Below are 23,069 nucleotides of genomic sequence, written 5' to 3' on the forward strand. Positions count from 1 at the left end.
CCTCAAATACATAAAACGAGAATCAGCTGACCGGCTTCGGTAAATGTGTCTATTTCACAATAAATAATATTGTAGTTAATCGGTACGTAGCACGTGTGTGGTATTATAAAATGGGCAAATTGAAAAAACTTAAAATGGCAAAAAAAGAACGACTTAAACCACTGCATCAACAAATAGAAGAATTTGATTTTGCAAAACCAACAGGCCGAGAAAAACAAAGAGTTCGAGTAGACGATGATGAAGAGGTAATATATTTCCTTATAGGTTAGGTCAATAAAATGCAACATTATTTTGTGTTTTATTGATTATGAAATTTACAGTTATTGGTGTATTTATTATGAAAAGTATTTATTAAACCTATGTTTTAACTAATGTTTGAAAAAGTACACTTATTCTATAGAAATAATAATTCATCATATAGATGAATATGATGAAGTACTTACGGTTTTGTATGACTATTCTAGCAAATATAAGAGTCATATAAATGTTATATATATAAATTTCTTTTTTCCTGTCTACATTATTTATTTATTCCCTTATTTTTCTGTCACATTTTTTCTCAGTCTCATTTGGAAGTCTTCATAAATATGAATATTACAATATGTTTCATAATAATACGCACCCTAAGAGTGACAAGTATTAAAAAATTGAATCCCACAGTAGTAAAGTGGGTGGGCGATGGAGTGTAACATCGGCGGGTGTATTTTTAAAAAATTAACACTTGATGTTTCAATCGAAATTTTCCGAAAGACGTTCCCCCAATTTTTTATGGGAAACCCGAATTGGGTCTCTGAACTCGGAGGGCGAATAATTTGGATTAATCCGAACTGAATTGGTATAATACACGGCATTTATACAAGAAATTTATTTTTTAGAGAAAGACCATGACCACAATAGAGCCCATTCTAGCCCTCAGATTATTTTTAGGATGCAGGTCAAATAAAACCCACTCGCATGACATTGTAGATTTCTAGCCCTCAGATTATTTTTAAGATGCAGGTCAAATGAAACCCACTCACATGACATTGTAGATTTCTAAAAAACCATAAAATAATGAAAATGGAATAAAATTCTATGAAAATTTGGACTTAAATAAAAGAGAGGAAAGTTAAGGACTTCCAAAAATCATAAAATTATTATATAAGTGAGTGACATAAATTTTATTTGTTATTTTTGTTTGTAATTATGTTTTATTTATTTTTCTTGTAATTTTCTTTTTTGTATTTGAAAGTTTGTAGATTCTCGGCTTAGTGAACGTATCCTTCATCAGGCAAGAAAACAGCAACAAGAATTAGAAGATGAAGAAGGTGTTACTGAATTGTCTTTGTCAGTTAAAAAAATTACAAAACTTGGTAATAGAGATGATGAGGATGATGACGCACTATCTGATGATAATGCACCAGAAACTGATGATTTCTATGATGGAGGAGCACCTGTAAGTTTTACATATATATATATATATTTTTTTTTTTTGCAATTATATAACTTATAGAAACATTTAATACCAATGATTATTCTGCAATAGTTATGATTTATGTTGTATTGTACTGATGAGGCAATAGTCTATTTTTAATTTTTTTCTGGGTTTGGAACATTATCTGTGGCTAGTTGGTGTTTATTGCTGACACCATCTTACTACTGCCCTTCCTCCCTTTCTCTTGCTATTATTATCAATTCATCTAGTTTATTCACAAAATAAAATTAAGAAAAAAATAAATAAATAAATTTACGCATTCCTTATCATTAAAAGTCTTCATAGATAAAATTTTTTTCTGTTTGTTTTATGGGTGCCACTTTAGTACGTGGTCTACCATCAAGTTACACTGTACTATGTAGTCTACTACAATAGGTAGTAAACCTATTGTGCATATATAATGTGTATATTTAATGTAAATTAGACAAGGTTAGTGAGCGAAGCGAGCATTAGCTTATGTTGATCCAGCTGATGATACTGTTCATCGCAAATCAGCTGATTTCAAAGTTGAGAGTTCTTAGGTTCAAATCCTAATAAAGACAGTTACTGTTATTTGGATTTGAATACTAGATTGTGGATACTGGTGTTCTTTGGTGGTTGGGTTTCAATTAACCACACATCTCAGAAACGGTATACCTGAGACTGTACAAGACTACACTTCATTTACATTTATACATATCATCCTCTGAAAGGCTTGGAAAAAAACAGGTAGAGAAAACTATCAGTTAACTTGACACCTTGATTCACTTTGGAACTGAATAAAAACACAAAAAAAGAAATTTTGATGTTAATGCCACAAGTTTTGGCTGAACACTAGATATAAGTATCCTTAATAATTAACAAACCACCTTACAGTGGTTTTGGAAGCTAAACAGAAGAAAAGAAGAAGCTAACAGTACTATGTACGAAATGTTGTATGATATAAACATAACCTAACGCTCACTAATCAACATCACTTACCTAATTAACATTAAATGTAAAAATTATATATACAGTACTTGGGAGGAATAATAAGCTTTTAAATTTCTTAAGGTTTCATTTTTTTATCTGTTCCCATATTAAAAAATAAATTAGTTGGGATGCTAATCCACCAACTATAACTGACTGAAATGAATAACAATTAAATGTGGTAATTTTTTGCTTTGTTCATCTAAATTATCTCATTTTGTTATATATTATTGTTACTGTTGTACATTATCTCATTTCCTTAATTATTAGTAATTTTTAGTGTTGCACCTCTCACAATGGTATGGTAGGCTGCGTACTAAAATAGCACCATTTTATGATATGTTATTCATTTGTTTATTATTGTAAATATATTATTTATTTAACATAATATATGAATTAATTATATTAGGCATATGCTAATTGATTAATTACTACATTAACGTTATTAAACTCTACCTTGTAAATACATAATTAAATAATTTTAGATTTTATTTCTTTGTTATGTTTTCTAGTCCATTTAAGTGACCTCCTGCACTGTTATTATTTTCTGATGATTCATCTTAACTTGCAAAACTACTGTCTTCTTGTATTCTGCGATTTTAATAATAACATGTTCCCATTGGTTCTTCAAGAATACCTTCTTTTCCATATACTCCAAATATAGAAAATTTTACACCATTTAAATTTCCAGTTATTTCATTTCTGAAGTACAGTATTGAAAAATAAATTTTTTAAATAGTATTAGTTATGTAATATGTTTTATGTTTGTTTAATATAAAAATGCTATGTGATTTGTATATACGAGGTGTGATCAAAAAATACGGTGAATGAATTTTTATAGTGGCAACTGCCGACGCTACATCCATATGCTGTAATTTGTCCAATAGCGTGATCAACTGAGACAGGCAGGAACAAGTTGTAACACGTTCGAGCTTGCCAGTCAGTGCCAAAGCCACTAGAGTGAGGTTGTGTTTATCGTTTCTGTCGCGCAACATGGATTTTGAACAACGCATTAACATTAAATTTTATTTTAAGTTGCAAAAGAGTGCCAAAGAAGCTCATGAAATGTTAGAATTGGTGTACGGCGATAATGTGGTAACTTTGAAGACTGTGTACAAGTGGTATAACCGATTTAAAAACTGAAATGAGCCTGTTGAAGACGAGCAGTGTGCGGGACATCCAGTAATCTCAAAAACAGTTGAAAATGTGCAAAAAGTGGAAACAATGGTTCATTCAAACAGGCGAATGACCATTTGAGAGCTATCGGAAGACCTTAACATCTTTTGGTTCCGTTCAAAGCGAAACGACGTACAAAGAAAGCGACCAGAAAAAAGCACCAATGGCATCCTTCTTCACCACGACAACGCGCCGTGTCACACTTCGTTTCTCATTCGCGAGTTTTTGGCCGAAAAAAGTGTTCCTGTCTGTCCACATCCACCATACTCATCGGATTTAGCACCATGCGGCTTTTGGCTCTTCCCAAAAATTAAAACTGTGCTTAAAGGAAAACGTTTTGACACCATTGCTAACATTGAGAGGGCCACGACCGAGCAGCTGAAAGCCCTTCTGAAAGACGCCTTCCAGAAATGCCTCCAGTCATGGAGTCAGCGTTGGGATAAGTGCATTGCTAGCCAAGGACAGTACTTTGAAGGAGATTAAATCGAATTCTATGTAACCTTATTACTTTTTTAATAAAAAATTATTCACCATATTTTTTGATCACACCTCGTATGTAGAATTCAATTAGAATTTTTTTTTTAATTTCATCATAAATCTATTTTATTTTTATTTGTAGATCTAAATTAAACATATTTTAAATAAAATGTTCAATTGAGTATTTTTATTTAATTGTGAAGGAGTTTCTAGACTATGTAATAGTGGAAAGCCACGTGTAAGTATACAGTAAAAATATATTTAATTGGAAAATCATTCTTTATAATAAATATGGAGAGCGAATTACTAAAAAAAAAAAAAAAATGGCAGAAGAATTCCAAGTTTAAAATTTATCTAAATACATAGGTTTTTTAAACAGAAAATAGTAAGGCATATATATGCTTCCCAAAAGTGTATAATTACACTTAACATGAAATATGATTGTGCACTTATATATTCATGCAGAGTAACAAAAATTAATCCAGCCCTGAGTAAGTCTCTAGACTGTATTTCTTATAAACTGATGGTTCTATGATACTTAAAATGTTTCAGAAGTAGTATCTAGAAATTGAAGTATGTATAGTTAGTGTAAAATGCCATCTGTCATTCAGATTAGATTAGTAGATGTAATATTTTTATATTATTTTGGCATTAGTGGCTAATGATCACAGTAGTTAATGCCACTAAAAATATAAGAATAACTTTACTCAGAAGATGTAAATGACAGTCGTGCAATATCTAAAAATGGAATTAATTTTATCTAGTAGTATCAATATTAATGTAGAAGGCGTTCTACCACTGCAGTTAATTAGTTCTTTAATGGCACCACTGAAACACTATATTGAAATAAAATAAATAAATAAAACTATAAATGTAATCTAACCAAACTCAACTTATATTCACTTCGCTTGCTAACCTTCACTCACTAGTCAAGGTTAGCAAGCATAGGTTAAGTTTGATTAGATTATATTTATATCCCACCAGATTGGTCTAGTGGTGGGTGAATGCATCTTTGCAAATCAGCTGATTTTGAAGTCAACAGTTCTAGTGTTCAAATCCTAGTAAAGGCAGGTTTCTTTTATACAGATTTGAATACTAGATCATGGATACCGATGTTCTTTCGTGGTTGGGTTTCAACACACATCTCAGGAATGGTCAACCTGAGACTGTACAAGACTACACTTCACTTACACTCATACATATCATCCTCTGAATTAATACCTAACAGTGATTCCCTGAGGCTAAAACAGGGAAAACAAGATTATATTTATAATTCTATTTATTTTCTTATTTCAATATAGCATTTCAGTGGCACTATCAAATAACTAACTGCAGCAGTACATTAATACACATTAACAGCAATACTACATTAATACCATAGTATCTATTTGAATAAACCAATATGCAGCTAATAAAACCATTTGTTATGCGCAATTCTTTCAAATCACTAAGCAAAACTGATTGATTACTAAAACACGAGTAAGTTTTACGCGTTGTTTTACTTTCTAATCATAGCACAATTTTTACCGAAATCTGCAGTTAGGGATGTGCATAAATCTCTGTTATACTAAATCAGTATAACAGTATACAGTATACAGTATATCAGTATAACAGTATAACAGTATATCAGTTTTAACTCTTACTTTCCATCGTAGACTGTTTCCTAGTCTAGATATTACAATAAAAGCTTGTACCTTCAACTGGGATTAAATATTTTTGTAATTGAGTACTGTACAAAGTAAACAATCAGTTGTATGAAAATATTTTTCAGGCCCTTCTTTATAATTTTGTTTCTGTTTTGTAATATTTTGTAAACATTTCTTTAATCTACACCTTAAATCTTTATTAAAAAATTTTGAAGTCTATCTACTGCATTATTATCAAAATTATTGCTTGAAAACAGGGAAAACTTAGAAAAGTATAAGAAATCCCATGTCATCACACAATCTATTTTTCTATCAGTTAGTAAGGTTGTTATACACATTTTTAATTTGGTTAGAGATTTTTTATTATCTAAGTTTAGCTTAAGTTACTAATTTTTTTATTAATTTCCTTTAAAGTGTTGTGTCAAAATTGATGTTGCTTATGAAATCTAACATTTGATGAACTGTTGGGAATTAGATATCTGAAGCAAGCTTAGATATTGGTTTTACAAAGCCAGTTCTGTTTGATTTTTAGAGAATTCATTGTTTGATATTGTGATGTAAAATGTTTGTTTCAGGAATACATGTTTGTAAATTACCATCTGAATATGTCTGTAGTATTTCTTATATTTTAAATATTCTTTTTGTTCACATATTTATTTAACTTGGTTTTTTTTTGCTTAGGATGTTACTGAAGAAGATGAGCGTGCTATGGAATTGTTTATGAATAAAAATCCAGCGCGTCAGTTGACCCTAGCCGATATAATAATGGAAAAACTTACTGAAAAACAAACTGAATTAAAATCACAGTTTTCTGACAATGAAAGTAAGTTAATTAAACATAAAAAATTGCTATATGAGGTTTGTAGTGTAAAAAATGAGCTCTTAAAATTGTTATTTAATATTGATGTTAGTAATATTGTTTTTTTTTAATTTTCCTATTAATTCATTGCTTTTTTTTCTTGAATATCTCTTTTAATTTTAGCATACTTTTAAGCATTTCTATTTTTTTTTTTCTTTGACTTATTTTTTCTTTGTCTTTGCATATGTCCTCTATAATTATCTTTTTTTTTAATCTAATAACCATTCTCAATGAATCAATATTTTCTTACTACGTAATAAAGACAATATTCTAGTTCTATATTAGTTGGAACAAACTTAGTTCTAATTGTAAATTCTAGAACTAGTTTTTAAGAAAGTACTATTAATAAGGTCAGAATATTCTCTTATTCCATATTTTATCTTTTTTTTCTTTTCTAAGGCTAATGATTTTTTGTGCACAGTAGTTTGCTATATATACAACCATGAAAGAAACTCTTTACAAATCTAATGATTCAAAAACCACCCTATGTGGCTCTATTTACTCTACACTTCACAGATGTCTCATAGATTGATTTATCATTTGAGTATTTGATGATACTACTAAATATATTAGATTACTTCCAAATTCATTTGTGTAAATTGAGAATTTAATGGAACCTATGATTAAAATTTATAGAATGCACAAAAGTGATTCAGGATACAAATACTTACTAAAAATACTTCAGGATACAAATTTAAGAAATTTTAATAGTTTGTTTATTTTATCTTTAATGACAAATTTTTAACCTTTACACACCATTTTCTGTTAACGTAACTGTTTCAGATCTCTTAAGTGAAACTCCAGCTCTCTTAATTTGTTTCTCATGATATAAAAATTACTAAGTATTTAGTAACACAATAATGTGTATTATTTTTCTATTTTGTAACCCTTTTACTGTAACTTCTAGAAAAGAGGAAAATGCTGTCATAGTGTCTTTGCTTTTCTAAATTAGATTTCCGTATTCTCCTGGATTGTTCATTTACTTAGATGATATTGATTTCGGTTAAAACATAACCCTTTCAAACATTTTTAGAAATAGATGACAGAATTTTAACTGTTTTGTGACCAATTTGAGACTTTGTATTAGTTAATTTGATTTTTAATCATTTATTTTACTAACAAATATGTATTAAAGAAAATTTATCAAATGAAAGAGATTCTACTAAGAATTTAATTACTACTATGGAAGTAACTGTCTAAATCGACAAATTTATTATTTTTCAGAAATTTTGTAACTAATTTCACTTCATTTAATGATGGTAGATGCACATTCATCTCGTCTAGAGAGCTTGAACAGAACTCTAATATTATCATTAATATATATATTTTTCTTAATATATAATAATATACATCTATCTTAATTTTTTTCTTATATTCTATGGTTAGGATACCACCTAGATTTATATTCACCTGTATTTATGTTCTGAATATTGTATATAATAGAGTGCTACACTGTATTTATCTTCACAATTATTTAAACTTTTCATTCCTTATTTTTCATATAAGTTAATTTTTTTTAATAATTCACAAGGTACAAGTTTAAACTGTTTTCGTATTTCTTAAAAATAATATTTTAATTTAGGTTTTATTTATTTCATATTGTTACCTTTGTTTTTTTTTTTGTTTCAATAAAATGCTTTAAAATAGTTAACTTCAAGTGAAAAAAATATTATTAAAGGATTACACTTAATGCTTTTAAATATCCCTTTAGCTCATAATATAGATATAAACAACATAATAAAAAGTGAAGATGCAATAAGCAGTGAATATTAAACAAAAATACAGAACAAAGTAAACAAGCAATTTCCATTAGTGTTGACATTAACCGTTCTATTCAGGAGTAATTAATAAGGCCCAAACAAAATGTTATCAATTTCATGACCAATATTCAAGCTCAAGCTTTGTAAACAGTGAGAATGTTGGATTAAAGTTAATTTAAAGCTTCTAATGAGTAGCTTGAATATATTTTTTAAATTATACAATACTGGATGGAATCAAGTGTGGCCTGAAACAATAGTGCTTTGACAGCAAAAGAGTGAAAGAGTAAACTACAAGGTGTAATCAGAAAATAATTTAATTTTGATCAAAAAGAAATTACTGACTTTTCTATATTGATATTGTTCCCTTCAAACTCAGTCTTCCAGAAATGCAACATATTTATGACAACAGCATTTCTTTAAAATCTCTGATTATTTACGAAAAAAATTTTTTGTATTTAAGTTTGCTTAGTGATTTTTTTTCTTTATTTCATATATCCTCACAAATTATTGTCCTTTTAATGATCTCTTAATCAGTGGCGACAAGAAAAATTTACAGGATACCATGTTGGAGAATACGGAAGCTGCATATCAGTATGGTATTATTTTTGGCTAAATAATCACACATTAATAGTGAAAGGTTAGCAGGGCCATTATCTTGGGGCAAATTTCAAGAATTTTTTGCTCATATCTGTGGTCGTTTTCTTTGGATTTTTTTTTTTTGTCTTCAGTCATTTGACTGGTTTGATGCAGCTCTCCAAGACTCCCTATCTAGTGCTAGACGTTTCATTTCAGTTTGTGCTATTCAGCATTTTATATCGCTCCTGCTTCGTCCATCTTTAGTAATTCTACTTCCCAAATAACAAAATTCTCCTACCTCCATAATCTTTTCTCCTCCTATTTTCACATTCAGTGGTCCATCTTTGTTATTTCTACTACATTTCATTACCTTTGTTTTCTTCTTGTTTATTTTCATGCGATAGTTCTTGCGTAGGACTACATCTATGCCGTTCATTGTTTCTTCTAAATCCTTTTTATTTTCAGTTAGAATTACTATATCATCAGCAAATTGTAGCATCTTTATCTTTTAACCTTTTACTGTTACTCCGAATCTATATTGTTCTTTAACATCATTAACTGCTAGATCCATGTAAAAATTAAAACGTAACGGAGATAGGGAACATCCTTGTCGGACTCCCTTTCTTATTACGGCTTCTTTCTTATGTTCTTCAATTATTACTGTTGCTGTTTGGTTCCTGTGCATGTTAGCAATTGTTCTTCTATCTCTGTATTTGAACCCTAACTTTTTTAAAATGCTGAACATTTTATTCCAGTCTGCGTTATCTGTATAGAATTCTAGTTAAGATTTTTGATGCATGACTAGTTAAACTAATTCTTCTGTATTCTTCACATTTATCTGCCCCTGCTTTCTTTGGTATCATTACTATAACACTTTTTTTGAAGTCTGACGGAAATTCCCCTTTTTCATAAATATTACACACCAGTTTGTATAATCTATCAATCGCTTCCTCACCTGCACTGCGCAGGTATTCCACAGTATTCCACTACGCAGGTATACGGTATTCCACTCCGCAGGTATTCTACAGGTATTCCGTCTATTCCAGGAGCCTTTCTGCCATTTAAATCTTTTAATGCTCTCTTAAATTCAGATCTCAGTATTGTTTCTCCCATTTCATCCTCCTCAACTTCCTCTTCTTCCTCTATAACACCATTTTCTAATTCATTTCCTCCGTATAACTTCAATATATTCCACCCATCTATCCACTTTACCTTTCGTATTATATATTGGTGTATCATTTTTGTTTAACACATTATTAGATTTTAATTTATGTACCCCAAAATTTTCCTTAACTTTCCTGTATGCTCCATCTATTTTACCAATGTTCATTTCTCCTTCCACTTCTGAACACTTTTCTTTAATCCACTCTTCTTTTGCCAGTTTGCACTTCCTGTTTATAGCATTTCTTAATTGCCGATAGTTCCTTTTACTTTCTTCATCACTAGCATTCTTATATTTTCTACGTTCATCCATCAGCTGCAATATATCGTCTGAAACCCAAGGTTTTCTACTAGTTCTCTTTATTCCGCCTAAGTTTTTTTCTGCTGATTTAAGAATTTTCTATTTAACATTCTCCCATTCTTCTTCTACATTTTCTACCTTATCTTTTTTACTCAGACCTCTTGTGATGTCCTCCTCAAAAATCGTCTTTACCTCCTCTTCCTCAAGCTTCTCTAAATTCCACCGATTCATCTCGCACCTTTTCTTCAGGTTTTTAAACCCCAATCTACATTTCATTATCACCAAATTATGGTCACTATCAATGTCTGCTCCAGGGTAAGTTTTGCAGTCAACGAGTTGATTTCTAAATCTTTGCTTAACCATGATATAATCTATCTGATACCTTGCAGTATCGCCTGGCTTTTTCCAAGTGTATATTCTTCTATTATGATTTTTAAATTGGGTGTTGGCAATTACTAAATTATACTTCGTGCAAAACTCTATAAGTCGGTCCCCTCTTTCATTCCTTTTGCCCAGCCCGTATTCACCCACTATATTTCCTTCCTTGCCTTTTCTAACCGCTTGCATTCCAATCTCCAACTATTATTAAATTTTCATCTCCTTTTACGTGTTTAATTGCTTCATCAATCTCTTCGTATACACACGTTACCTCATCATCATCATGGGCGCTTGTAGGCATATAGACGACGTTAACAATCGTTGTCGGTTTAGGTTTTGATTTTATCCTTATTACAATGATTCTATCACTATGCGTTTTGAAATACTCTACTCTCTTCCCTATCTTCTTGTTCATTATGAAACCTACTCCTGCCTGCCCATTATTTGAAGCTGAGTTAATTAATCTGAAATCACCTGACCAAAAGTCGCCTTCCTCTTCCCACCGAACCTCGCTAATTCCTACTACATCCACATTTATCCTATCCATTTCCCTTCTAGCCCTTTCTTTCCCTTCTTTCTAGCCTACCAACCTTTTTTAAACTTCTAACATTCCACGATCCGACTCGTAGAATGTTATTTTTTAATTTTCTGGTGACCCCTTCCTTAGTAGTGGGGGATCTCCCCACTCGGAGATCCGAACGGGGGACTAGTTTACCTCCAGAATATTTTACCAAGGAAGGCGCCTCCATCATTGCTATATGAAAATGCAGAGAGCCACATTTTCTTGGAAAAAAAGGAGCTGTAGTTTTCAATTGCTTTCAGCTGCGCAGTACTCAGAGGACTGAGTGATGTTGATATGACCGTTTAAGTCATTCTGACTCACGCCCCTAACAACTACTGAAAGAGCTGCTGCTCTCTTTCAGGAATCATTCCTTAGTCTGGCTCTCAACAGATACCTCTCCGATATGGTTGCACCTTCGGTCCAGCTACTCTATATCCCTGAGCACTCAAGCCCCCTCACCAACGGCAAGGTCTCATGATTCATAGAGGAGGATTGTATTCTTTGGATTGTCTCGTGTAAATACAGTGCACCCTCAATTTATGCATAATTTTTTTACACAATTTCAGTTATATTCCGTTGAATAAGTTAGGAAAATTATTTCCGAATACACAATAGGTTTCATTTATACACAGTAATTATCATATTTTGTAAAACAGACTGAAATACTGTAGTGCACTACATATTTCAATTACAAAATTAGATTCATTTGCAGTTTATGTGAGCCTGTATACAAAAACACTACTTTAAATACATTTCATTACTGTTATTGAGTTTTAGTATATTTCTAGCTGCGTTTGTAAGACTTTTTTTTTTGTACGTATTGTTCCTTACATACTGTGATCAAAATTGAGTGCTGTGTTAGTGCCTAAGAAACAAAAAAAAGTTTTATCGCTATTAGAAAAAAATAAAATTCTAAATTGTCTAAATAATAAAGATACTGTGGCATCTGTTGCTAGTTAGTTTAAATTAATGAATCGTCTGGGCGTACAATATGGCTTAATAAAGACAAAATATTGCGGCAGAGTACCAGTTTGTGCCAAGGTCGTTTTGTACACGCAAAATCCAATATTGGAGAAAGTCAAAATGTTGTTAGTGACATGGATTGAAGACCAAATTCAAAAGCATATGCCATTAAGTTAAGCTTTAATTAGAGTAAAGGCTATGCAGCTTTATCGCAGGGTGTCCAGTGAAACAGATAATGAATCTGAAATTTCTACCAATAGTTCATCCAGTTTCAGTTTTAATGCCAGTAAGAGCTGTTAATTTATAAATCCTTGAATCCTTGTACATTAAAAAGTACAAATAAAAACAACCTTCCAGTTTTCTGACGAGCCAATAAATGTTCTTGGGTGACTGCTGATATTTGTATGGATTGGTTTAATAGCTGTTTTAAACCAGAAGTTAAAACGAACTTAGCATCCAGTAGAAAATTTTACTGTTCTAGATAACTATACAGTTCACCCAGAGGTGCTACTGAAAGAAGCTGATGAAAATATCAAAGTTGAGTTACTTTTGCCCAGCACTACACCACTTTTGCAACCCCTTGACGAGTGTGTAAATGCAACTTTCAAGGCGTACTACATTTGTCAAACATTTAAAAACGTTTTTGATGACATGGAGAGGATAAATCTTTAACTTTGAGCTAATGCTGGAAAAAATACACAATTGGTGATTGCATTGCAAATGTAAAAAATCTTTAGATGAATTAAAAAAATTAATCTTAGAAAACATTAAACACGTGCTGGAAGAAGTTTTGGCCCGAACTGGTGAAGGCCTGGCCAAAGAGAGGACATAACAAAGCCATAGAGGATAGAGACGAAATAAATATAGATGTAGAGGATACTTGTAACAAAATAGTCAGCATTGACAGACAGTTACCAGGATTTTTAGACATACTGGCACAGGATGTAAATGAAGAATAAAGTGACTCAGAACTTCTGGTTATGATAGAAAATGAAATCGTACAAGACAGTGATGAAACTGAAGAAGAGAAAGTTTCAATAAAAAATAAATAGTTACTTTAACAAATTTGTAAAAATGGTGGTGGAATTGAGAGAATTTATTATTGTCGAAGAAAAGTGATGGTGCGTAATTTGAGGTTTCAATAGGAACTAGAAAATACAGTTGCACCATACAAGGAAGAACAAAGACTTTTACTGAACAAATCCAAACAGTCCACCATTACTAGTTTTTTTTAATGTTAAATGACTTAAGGATAGTGAAAATAATTTATGTACAGTAAATATTTTTTTCCTTTTAAGTACAATTGTTCTTTTTAAATACATGCATTGTACTGTACATGTACATTGTACATACATTGGCTGATGTAATCTGTCATTCACTTTTTTAACATAGTTCTCTATAGCCTTCCATTCAAGGGGTCCTTTCATCATAATTCTGAGTGTCTTCCAGATTAAACATGACCTCCACACCCAAGGCTTCCAGCATCTCTTGGCATTCATTCTCAAATCATGTACAACTAAAATAAACATGTAGAGGGGTCTCCTCCTCAGCACACATGGGACAAAGGTCCAAGTGGTCCAAACAAAATCTGTACAAGTAAGCCTATAGCCTCCATGGCCCACCAGGAACTGCGTAAAAGAGTAACCCAGCAAGCCTTGAGTCCTTCGATACCAGCTTCTAATATCTCCGATAATGCAGTGCGTCCACCGCCCTTTCATCCCCTTGTCCCATCTGCTTTGCCAGATTCCTAACAACTCCTCTTTATATCAGCAGAAATTTTCCTTTTATCAGCAGGAGATAAAGGTCTCAATGCCCAGAGTCTCTTTCTTTACTCAGTCACAGGTCTATAGGCCAGCCAAGACTTTAGCCACCTCCTTAGAAACTGTACAATAAGCACAGATTATCCATGAACATCATCTCCTGTGTGAAGTCTCAAGTTGTCCTAAATATTTCATGTACTTAGTGACACTCCCCCACAATTCAGCCTCGTACATCCTGGTGTATGCAACTCCTGCCCACAGTCTTCTCTACAACTGGGTTGGGCCACCACAGTTGGGTGGGTAACCAACCTCATCATGATCTCCTCTTTGGCAGCCACCTGAATGGCCTGTGTTCCAAACTTGTGCCTCGTGTCGACTCGGACCCCAAGGTATTTAATCTCAGGTCTAGCTTTGATTCGTCTTGCCTCCAAGGTGAGTCTCTGCTTTGGGCATCTCTTGGCAAAAAAAATTGCCAACATCTCTGTATTATCAGGGGCAAGCGTGAGACCTACCCCTGCCATCTACTTTTTGATGGCTTGATAAGCATCACATAACTTAATAGCCTTGCAAACTGTGTCAACCTCCACCGCCAAAACGAGGTCATCCATGTAACCCACCAGGGTCACCCCCCGGCGAAAGGGAGATACGGAAGACCCCATTATAAGACAACACCCAGAGAGCTGGTTCAAAGACCAACCCCTGTGGTACTCCTCTGTATAGATTACACTCAATTGTTGTTCAACTCAGGCAGCAAGCAAGCCTACGCCCAGTTAGATATGACTTGATCATCTGTCAGAGGTACAGCAGAATTCCACACTCCACTAGCGATCTCATTATAGTGACATGAGAAATGCAGTTGAATGCATTTCTCACATCAAGGGTGACGAGCACACACATCCCCTTCAGCTCCTCCTCGCAGCTCTCTCTGCAAGTTGGCACACAGTGCCCACCACATCAATGACCGACCTCCCCTTCTGGAAGCCGTATTAGCTGGCAGAGAGTCCGCCCACCCTCTCCACCACCACGGATATTCTGCGTTGGAGCATATGCTCCAACACTCACTAGGGTGTGTATCATAGCAGTGGCCAATTTGAAGAGGGTAATGCTAGGTCCCTCCCCAGTTTATCACCAGCCACTGGCATCTCCACCTGTGGGGGAATACCCCCTCTGTGAGGCTAGTATATATACCTCAAGAAATACATCCGGAGCGGCCCAGACACCACCTTATCACCAAATTCAGCATCAGGACTGGGCCCAGCGCCTTCCTCAGGAGCATGTGTAATGTTGCATCCAATAACTCCTCTTATGTAAAAGGGGATGGAATCTCTCCATCATCCCCATCATCAGTCATTACCTCTTATTCTTTCAGAAAAAGGCCATTGATTATGCCCCGTACTTTGAGCGTCCTCCATAGCAGGGACCCTGGATCTCATCCTCCTTTTCACCAATATAGTGTACTGTCTGCCCCCTCTTCAATTAATCTGCCCTTATTACATTCATAACACATAAAACATAAGAACTGAGAAATTTTTTCCACATCTGTTGATTCATCAAATTGAATACTAAAAAATTCACGTGAATTCACTTGCTGAACTATTTGATCACGAACATCGTCAGCAATGTCATTGATTCACCTTGATATTGTGTTATTAAAAAGTGGAATTTTTTTAATTTATTTTGCTTCTTCCACGCCTATTAAAATGCTGACCATATCAATTGCAGCAGGCAATATGAGGTTTTCTGCGATTGTATGGGGTTTAGACATCTGAGCTACTATTAATGCTTTGAGATATTTATATTGTACTTTTATCAGTATGGCTTGATTTACAAATTGAAGCTTGTTGATTTCTCAAAGTATGTAATTTTCTTTTGAAAAATTCCAAGGATTTACTTTTATGATCCAGATGTTTACTTTACAAGCGTTAAATTAATTTTGATGGCTTCATGCTTTCATCAGAGAGGACTTTAAAGCAAACATTGCACTATGGCTTTTCATCCAATGAAGTAAAACCATAATTTAAATAACCGTTATTGTAAAATTGTTTTTTTACCAGTCAGTTCACTGGATGTAGATGGCTCACTTTGTTTTTTCACAGATTTATCCATTTTTCATAAGAATCAAATTGAAAAAAGAAACAGCTACACCTTTTTAACAACATACTGGAAACCAAAACCAAAAATTATTATTTTCAATGAAACTACTACTAATGATTCACTAGGTGCTTTTAAAAACTTAAGGCACCCGACGCACACTTCACATTCAAAACTAAACTGACGTTCTTCAATCCCTTAACTCTTTCGTACTGCTGAGAGCAGGAGATATTGAAACGTATCATATGCGTGTTCAAACATGAGGCTCTCACATCAAATATTATCCAAGCAGAACAAATTACAAGGAGCATGTAAACATCAAGTTAGAACCTGTAGCTCCTGTTTGTACACTTTATACATGCATATTCATGCCCATTGCTATCAATGCATCTAAATAGTTTTAACTAGGTTTCATTGAGTTGTGGTTGGGGATATCATGAAATATTCATTATATTATTTTTTTTTACTTTTTGTGGGTCATGAAGCTAAAAAGGTTGAGAACCACTGCTTGAAAAGAATGTAGGCATCAGTTGATGAAAGGAAAAATATAGAAAAAGAAAGAATATTTTCTCTATATGTTCAGTTTAAAAGTGTATATCATAGAAGAATGAGTGAGGTTCCAGTATATTTGGGAAAGGAGTAAGAATGCCAAAGGTATTTTGCTCATAGTAAGAATGGCGGAACTTAAGTCATTAGGTTGACTTTCTGAAAATAAAATTAGGCATCGTGCAATGACTTACAAGAAATACTATTCCTTTAGGATTAAAACTAGGTTACAACCTACTTGGCTTATTGGTTGACCTGTTTACCTATGATTAAGATAAAGTTCTCTTTTTACAATAAGTTAAATCGATGAACATTATAAATTCATTGTTGCTGTTGTTGGTAACTGTTTGTCGTGTTAGTAGATTATAAAAATTAGAGAATATCAGATGTAATAAATAGTTTTGTTAATTCAGATTACAAGATGAAATTATCTGAAAAATTTTTAATTTATTATTATTTTTATTCATATTTTTTACAAAATTTGTATAACAATCTTATTAATGTCAAACTTAATAAGTCCAGAATATAATAATAAATTCTTGAATTATTTATTACCAATCACATAATTTTATAAATAACTTTTTTGATAGTAGTAAATGAGTTTAGTTATTTATTAGTTTCACCTTTCACTACATCTGATCAAGAATCAGTCTTTAAACATGATAACCACACATAAACATATAACAAACTAAACAACTAACTTTATCTGAGGCTTGTTTTTTTAAGTAAGAATCATTTTATCATAAACTGCTAATAATTTATTTTTACTTGAAATTCATGTTTGTAAACTATTTTCTAACATAATCCCTGTTGATATCCAAGCATTTTTGAAATCAAGAGATGAACTTTGAATCCCTTGTTGACTGCCACCTGTTTGTTGAACCATTATTAGGTGATAATCATTTTAATGTCATCATCGTTCTGCATACATTCTCCAAAAAAATTCCCTGAATTTCAAAAAAAAAGATGAAAGTCAGATGGTCAGATGCATACCATGTGGAAAACAATCCAATACGTCCAATTAGAACTTTGTGAACATTCTGCTATGTTTTGAGCAACGTAGGTCATGCATTATCATGGTAGACACACCCCCTTAATGAGCAGTTCAACATGAGCAATCCCCTTAATGAGCAATCAACAGTTTTGTATGTGAAGAATTATCTTAAGGTTTTGCAGCACCTTTTTTGTGTTGATGGTTTTTCTTCAAGCCAGTAACAGAAGAATGCCTTTATGGTTGAAAGTTGTGTTACAACCTTCACAGATTAGCTTTTTTGGGAAAACCTAGTGTTGCCTTTTAAGATACTGTCATTTAGTTACAAGTGTGTAACAAGACTTCCATTCCTCATTTGCCAATTTGTGCAGTCAAAAATTGATCCCCTTTTGTCTGGTAATAATCAAGAAAGATGTAAGAACCAGCCATTCTCCTTTGTTTATGTTCTAGTGTCAAATTTCTTGGGAATTGGCTCGCACAAATCTTTAGTGAGAATATTCACTGACAATTTTTTTAAATATCAGATTAAAAAGCACCAGAAAAGTCACACAAAGCTCTTCAATTGTGAATCTACTGTTTTTTGGGGTTTTTTTCAGATATGTCTACTGGCAACAGTTTTCATATCTTCAGTGATGACAAACAGGCATTCAGATCTTGTTTCATCAATATACATTTGTTCTTTCTTCATCGAAATAACTGACACTATTTTTACACATTTCCTTGTTCATCATACCTTCTACATATTCTTCAACTAGCTGTTGATGAATTTCAGCAGGGCAAAGTCTTTGCTTTTTAAAATCTAATCACCAATTGTCCTCATGATCACCTGAATTGTTGAATGGCATGGTTAATGAAATGCTACTAATAAAGTTTAATGGATCAAAAACTTTAGACACATTCGCAAAGCTTAGGCACTAAAAAGTTTCGCCGTGTAGGGCCGGAAAGGCAGCTCGGATGCAGAGGTCACTTTGGCTCCTGCATATGCAAGAATGCGGGTAGTCGGGGTGCTCCGATGATGCATTCGGGACCCTCAGGTGTGAGAGGGGGACGCGGCGGTTTGCCGGCTATGCGCAATGTGTAGTCGGCAACCTAGTGTAGGGCCAGGAAGGGTAGCCTTTCAGTGGAGGGATGTAGTGGTCGTCCAGAAGGGGGAGCTACTGCATCTTGATGAAACTGGGAGGACCCCGATGGGAAGCCAAAAATGGCGAGACAGGGGGGCAGTCGACTGCCACGACACCCTGACATTCCTGCGCATAGCCTAATGGCAGAGGCCGGGGGTGTTTAAAAAAGGTTAAAAAAAAATCACTAAAAAGTTAAAATAGTTTCCAGCCAGGTTGCATTTCAAAGTTTCAATTTGTGTTGTTTATATATATATAAATGATTCTTACTACAAAAGTGATCTTCATATAAATTTATGTATTTCATGGATAAAAGATTAATTACAATTAAAAATTCTTTTTGTATTTTTTAAATTATATTTTATTTTAAATGTTTTATCAGTAGTTTAAATTATGTCAGGGCATTATTGTAAGTATTCCTGCATGGCTGAATATATGTTTTAACTATTTTAGTCACCTATCAGTTAAACTAATTTATTTGGTCATAGGTATACAAATGCAAGATATAGATCCCAAAGTAAAAGAGATGTATCAAGGTGTTCGAGATGTACTTATGAAGTATCGCTCTGGAAAAGTACCTAAAGCATTCAAGATCATACCAAAACTTAAAAACTGGGAACAACTCTTATATATAACTGGTAATATTAATAGGTTTTGAGTTTTTTATTACTTTTTTTTTTGTTTCTTGTGTAGAAATATTGCCTCCATAACTAATGAATTTTTGTAAATTGCTTTTTTATTATTACTTGACAGCAGTAAAATAATTTCAAACAGTGAAGTAGTATGCTGTTTGAAGTTACAACACCAGTGAACATTTTTAAATGACATTTTCATAATATGTATTTATTTATCTTCCCTTGTAATAGTTTTTTTTTATATTTTGTAGATTCTACTTAAATCAGTGACTACTGAAATATAGAGGAGAGGTGGTTTTATATTATATCATCCTTAATCACAGAAAATTTGATTCTAAAAACATGGAGCTTTTCTGAGGGTGTGTAGATTAATGGTGTTGTCTTGTCTATCAGTGAATGATAGACAATCATTCATCTGATGATGATGAATCAGTAATTGTTGTTTGTCTATATATTTTGAAATTGTGATTTTTTTTATGGTGAGATCAAAAAAATTTTTTGTTAAAATTTTTGCTGCTATGCTTGAAGTAGGGGAATTTATAGCAATTCCATTTGGTTTCTGTAATTCTATTTTGGAATTTAAAATGTTTTGGTTTTTGATTATATTTATTGTTTCTAAAATGTATTCAGCTACTTCATTGGGTATGGATTTGTTATTTCAAATAGTCAAAGATGCTAATGCCAAATGATTATATTTATTGTCTGTTCATTTTTTTTTTTTTTACCTATTAATTAGCTTTTATATTCTGATGATCTTATTTATGTGCCGGGCAAGAATTTTGTTGAACACATTTAGGTAATCTGTAATAAGATAGACTAACTTGTTGGATTTTGATTTTTTTTAAATGAATTTATTGAAAGATTTTTAACTTGTGTTGTCATTAGTATGAAATTTATTCATTATCAAAAATTTTAAATAATCTTGTCTTCTGTATTATTGTTTGAAAAATTTCATTTGTAATTACACAACTAATATTGTATGAATTGAAGAAATTTTATCTTTCATAGTAGCTTTAAACTACAGTATTACCTAGACAGCTTTATCTTTTAAGATGGCATTTTTATTTTTTTTTATTTCCTGTAATAAAATAAAAATAAAGTAATATTTATAAGAATTTGTATTTGAGTGTATTTTAAACGGCTTGAAGAAAGAGATCTTCAGGGTGAATTTGTTTTAGGAAATGTTTTTCTATCTTTGATATAATGTGTTTGTATTTATTAATGATGTCTTTAGTTGAATTTTGTGTTTTTTGGATTGTGCCTTTTTTTTCTTTCATTCTAAAATATAATCAAAACAGTTTGATCATGGAAATGTTATTTATTTGATTTTATTTGTTTTTTTACCGAAAGAATTGAAATTCTTTCCGTAAGTTTCTATCTGGAGGGAATGCTAGAAGAGTTGGATTTTTGCAAGGTTATCTAAGTTCAACATTTACAGTAACAGTAAATCATCATAAAATGTACAAATGCATTTTTCATTATTTGACAAAAATTTCTCTACATAAATCATACACATTCTCATTCTCTATGGTTACAAATGTTCGTTAACATAGTTTTTCCACTCATAGTTTTTCTAGATAAATTCCTTTGCTTTTTACAACAAAAAAAAAATGGTTTGTTTTTTATCTCTTTACAAATAAATAATACGTATAAATTAAATTGACTTGCCTGCCACATAAACTTTTTGATCTAGTTCTTGCTAATCATTTTATCTAAGAGTGGTGAATTGTCTTTCCAGTAGTTAAGGGATAGCCCACCGGGTTGGTCTAGTGGTTAACGCGTCTTCCCAAATCAGCTGATTTGGAAGTCGAGAGTTACAGCGTTCAAGTCCTAGTAAAGCCAGTTATTTTTACACGGATTTGAATACTAGATCGTGGATACCGGTGTTCTTTGGTGTTTGAGTTTCAATTAACCACACATCTCAGGAATGGTCAAACTGAGAATGTACAAGACTACACTTCATTTACACTCATACATAGCATCCTCTATCCATATAAAAGAACTCTACAAAATACTGCCACTTCAAAAATGTTTTTAATAACATGCTTCTTGAAGCTTACCCAAAATGAATAAATAAAAATAAAGATAAAAAATACATCACACTTAATAAATGAACTGTGGTTCGGAAAAAAATTCTTGTTAATTTAAAAATGCTGTATGTAGCATAATTTTAATAAGAACAAACTATCATACATACATAGATGAACAAACTTATTGCCCAAGTAACACATGAACTACTGTTGGACAAAGTTCTTTGTTGAACAAATAAAATGTAACTTCAAACATAATTGTAGTTAACACAAAAACATTCCACTATAATGTAGACTCAACATTAATTAGCAACCGCATCATACAAAACTAATTGAAAATCCTTAAAATACATGAACATTATTAAATAAGAACAACACCATTATACTAAAGAAACAAACACATTTCAAATCAAATATCCCAAGTAGTTTGACAGAGTACTTTTAATACTCGGTCAAAGTACTTATAAAAGTACTTTGACCTAAGTATTTTTATTTCTAACTCAGATTAGTGTATCAATAACATCAGCTGCAATTAAGTCTAAAACATCAGGACTGATATCACTGAAGATGAAGATGATCAGTAAAGTAATTAAAAGTGTTATTAAGTGAATTGAACTAATTTTTGTTTTAGTTAATTTTGATCTAGTGGTGAACTCGTAATTGCAAATCAGCTGATTTCAAAGTAGAGAGTTCTAAGGTTAAAATCCTAGTAAAGGAAGTTACTTTTATACAGATTTGAATACTAGATAGTGGATACCAGTGTTCTTTGGTGGTTGAGTTTCAGTTAACTACACATCTCAGGAATAATCAACCTGAGACTGTACAAGGCTACACACTTAATTTACGAGAGTAAGTCAAAAAGTAAAGGGAAATTTTTATTTCCCTCCTAATCACATGTGTGGCAGCAATGATTGTTCGGCTACAACTCATAACCTCTACCAGCTGTTCATTGAAAGTATTGTTTCATTGTTAGCTGTTTGTGATTGTGTTAAAAAGTCTGTTTAAAATGAGTGCTCCTTTGTCTGATTGCACCAAGGAAGAAATGCGAGCAGTGAAACGTTTCCTCAATTCAAAAGGAGTGAAGCCAGTAGAGATTATTTGTCAAATGTAGCAGCGATATAGAGAGAGTTGACATGGTCAGCATTTTCAATCATCCATGATTCTTTAAACTTTCAAAAGGTCTGTGCTCAGTGAGTTCCATGGCAATTGACCAGCACCCTCAAAGAGAATCATTTGAAAATCTCCCAGAAGCTTTTGAAACGTTACAATGATGGAGACTCATTTCTTAAGCAAATAATAACTGTTGGCAAGACTTTTTTTAACCTCTAGACCATCGTTAGGTATTATGTCAGAGGATGAGATAAATGAAATTTTTTGTAATGTGTGAAAATGCCATGCCTGACTGGGATTCGAACCCAGAACTTCCAGATGGAAGGCCAAGACGCTACCACTCATGCCACGGAGGCCAGCAATGATGAGACATGTGTCTTATCACTTTGAAGCCATGACTAAGCAACAAAGTTTAGTGTGAAAATATCCTTCATCTCCCACAGCAAAAAATTTCAAAACTTAGATGTCTGCAGAAAAGGTGGTGATGACGGTAATCTGGGATATGAA

The 23,069-nt window shown here is 32.6% G+C and overlaps 1 protein-coding gene across 1 annotated transcript in view; it reads left to right on the plus strand.

Annotated features, from left to right (window-relative positions):
* Window positions 1-19: 19 nt before the first annotated feature.
* The window catches only part of bys (Bystin), a 35,295-nt gene continuing 12,245 nt past the window's right edge, over window positions 20-23,069 (plus strand). Inside the window, exons 1-4 of the mRNA XM_075382304.1 lie at window positions 20-245; window positions 1,232-1,435; window positions 6,403-6,544; window positions 19,276-19,425. Coding sequence (XP_075238419.1) covers window positions 111-245; window positions 1,232-1,435; window positions 6,403-6,544; window positions 19,276-19,425 — 631 coding nt within the window. The 5' untranslated portion in view covers window positions 20-110. The remainder of the gene's footprint in view (window positions 246-1,231; window positions 1,436-6,402; window positions 6,545-19,275; window positions 19,426-23,069) is intronic.

The sequence above is a fragment of the Lycorma delicatula genome, chromosome 1 (genome assembly GCF_047948215.1).
Source record: "Lycorma delicatula isolate Av1 chromosome 1, ASM4794821v1, whole genome shotgun sequence".
NCBI lineage: Eukaryota > Metazoa > Arthropoda > Insecta > Hemiptera > Fulgoridae > Lycorma > Lycorma delicatula.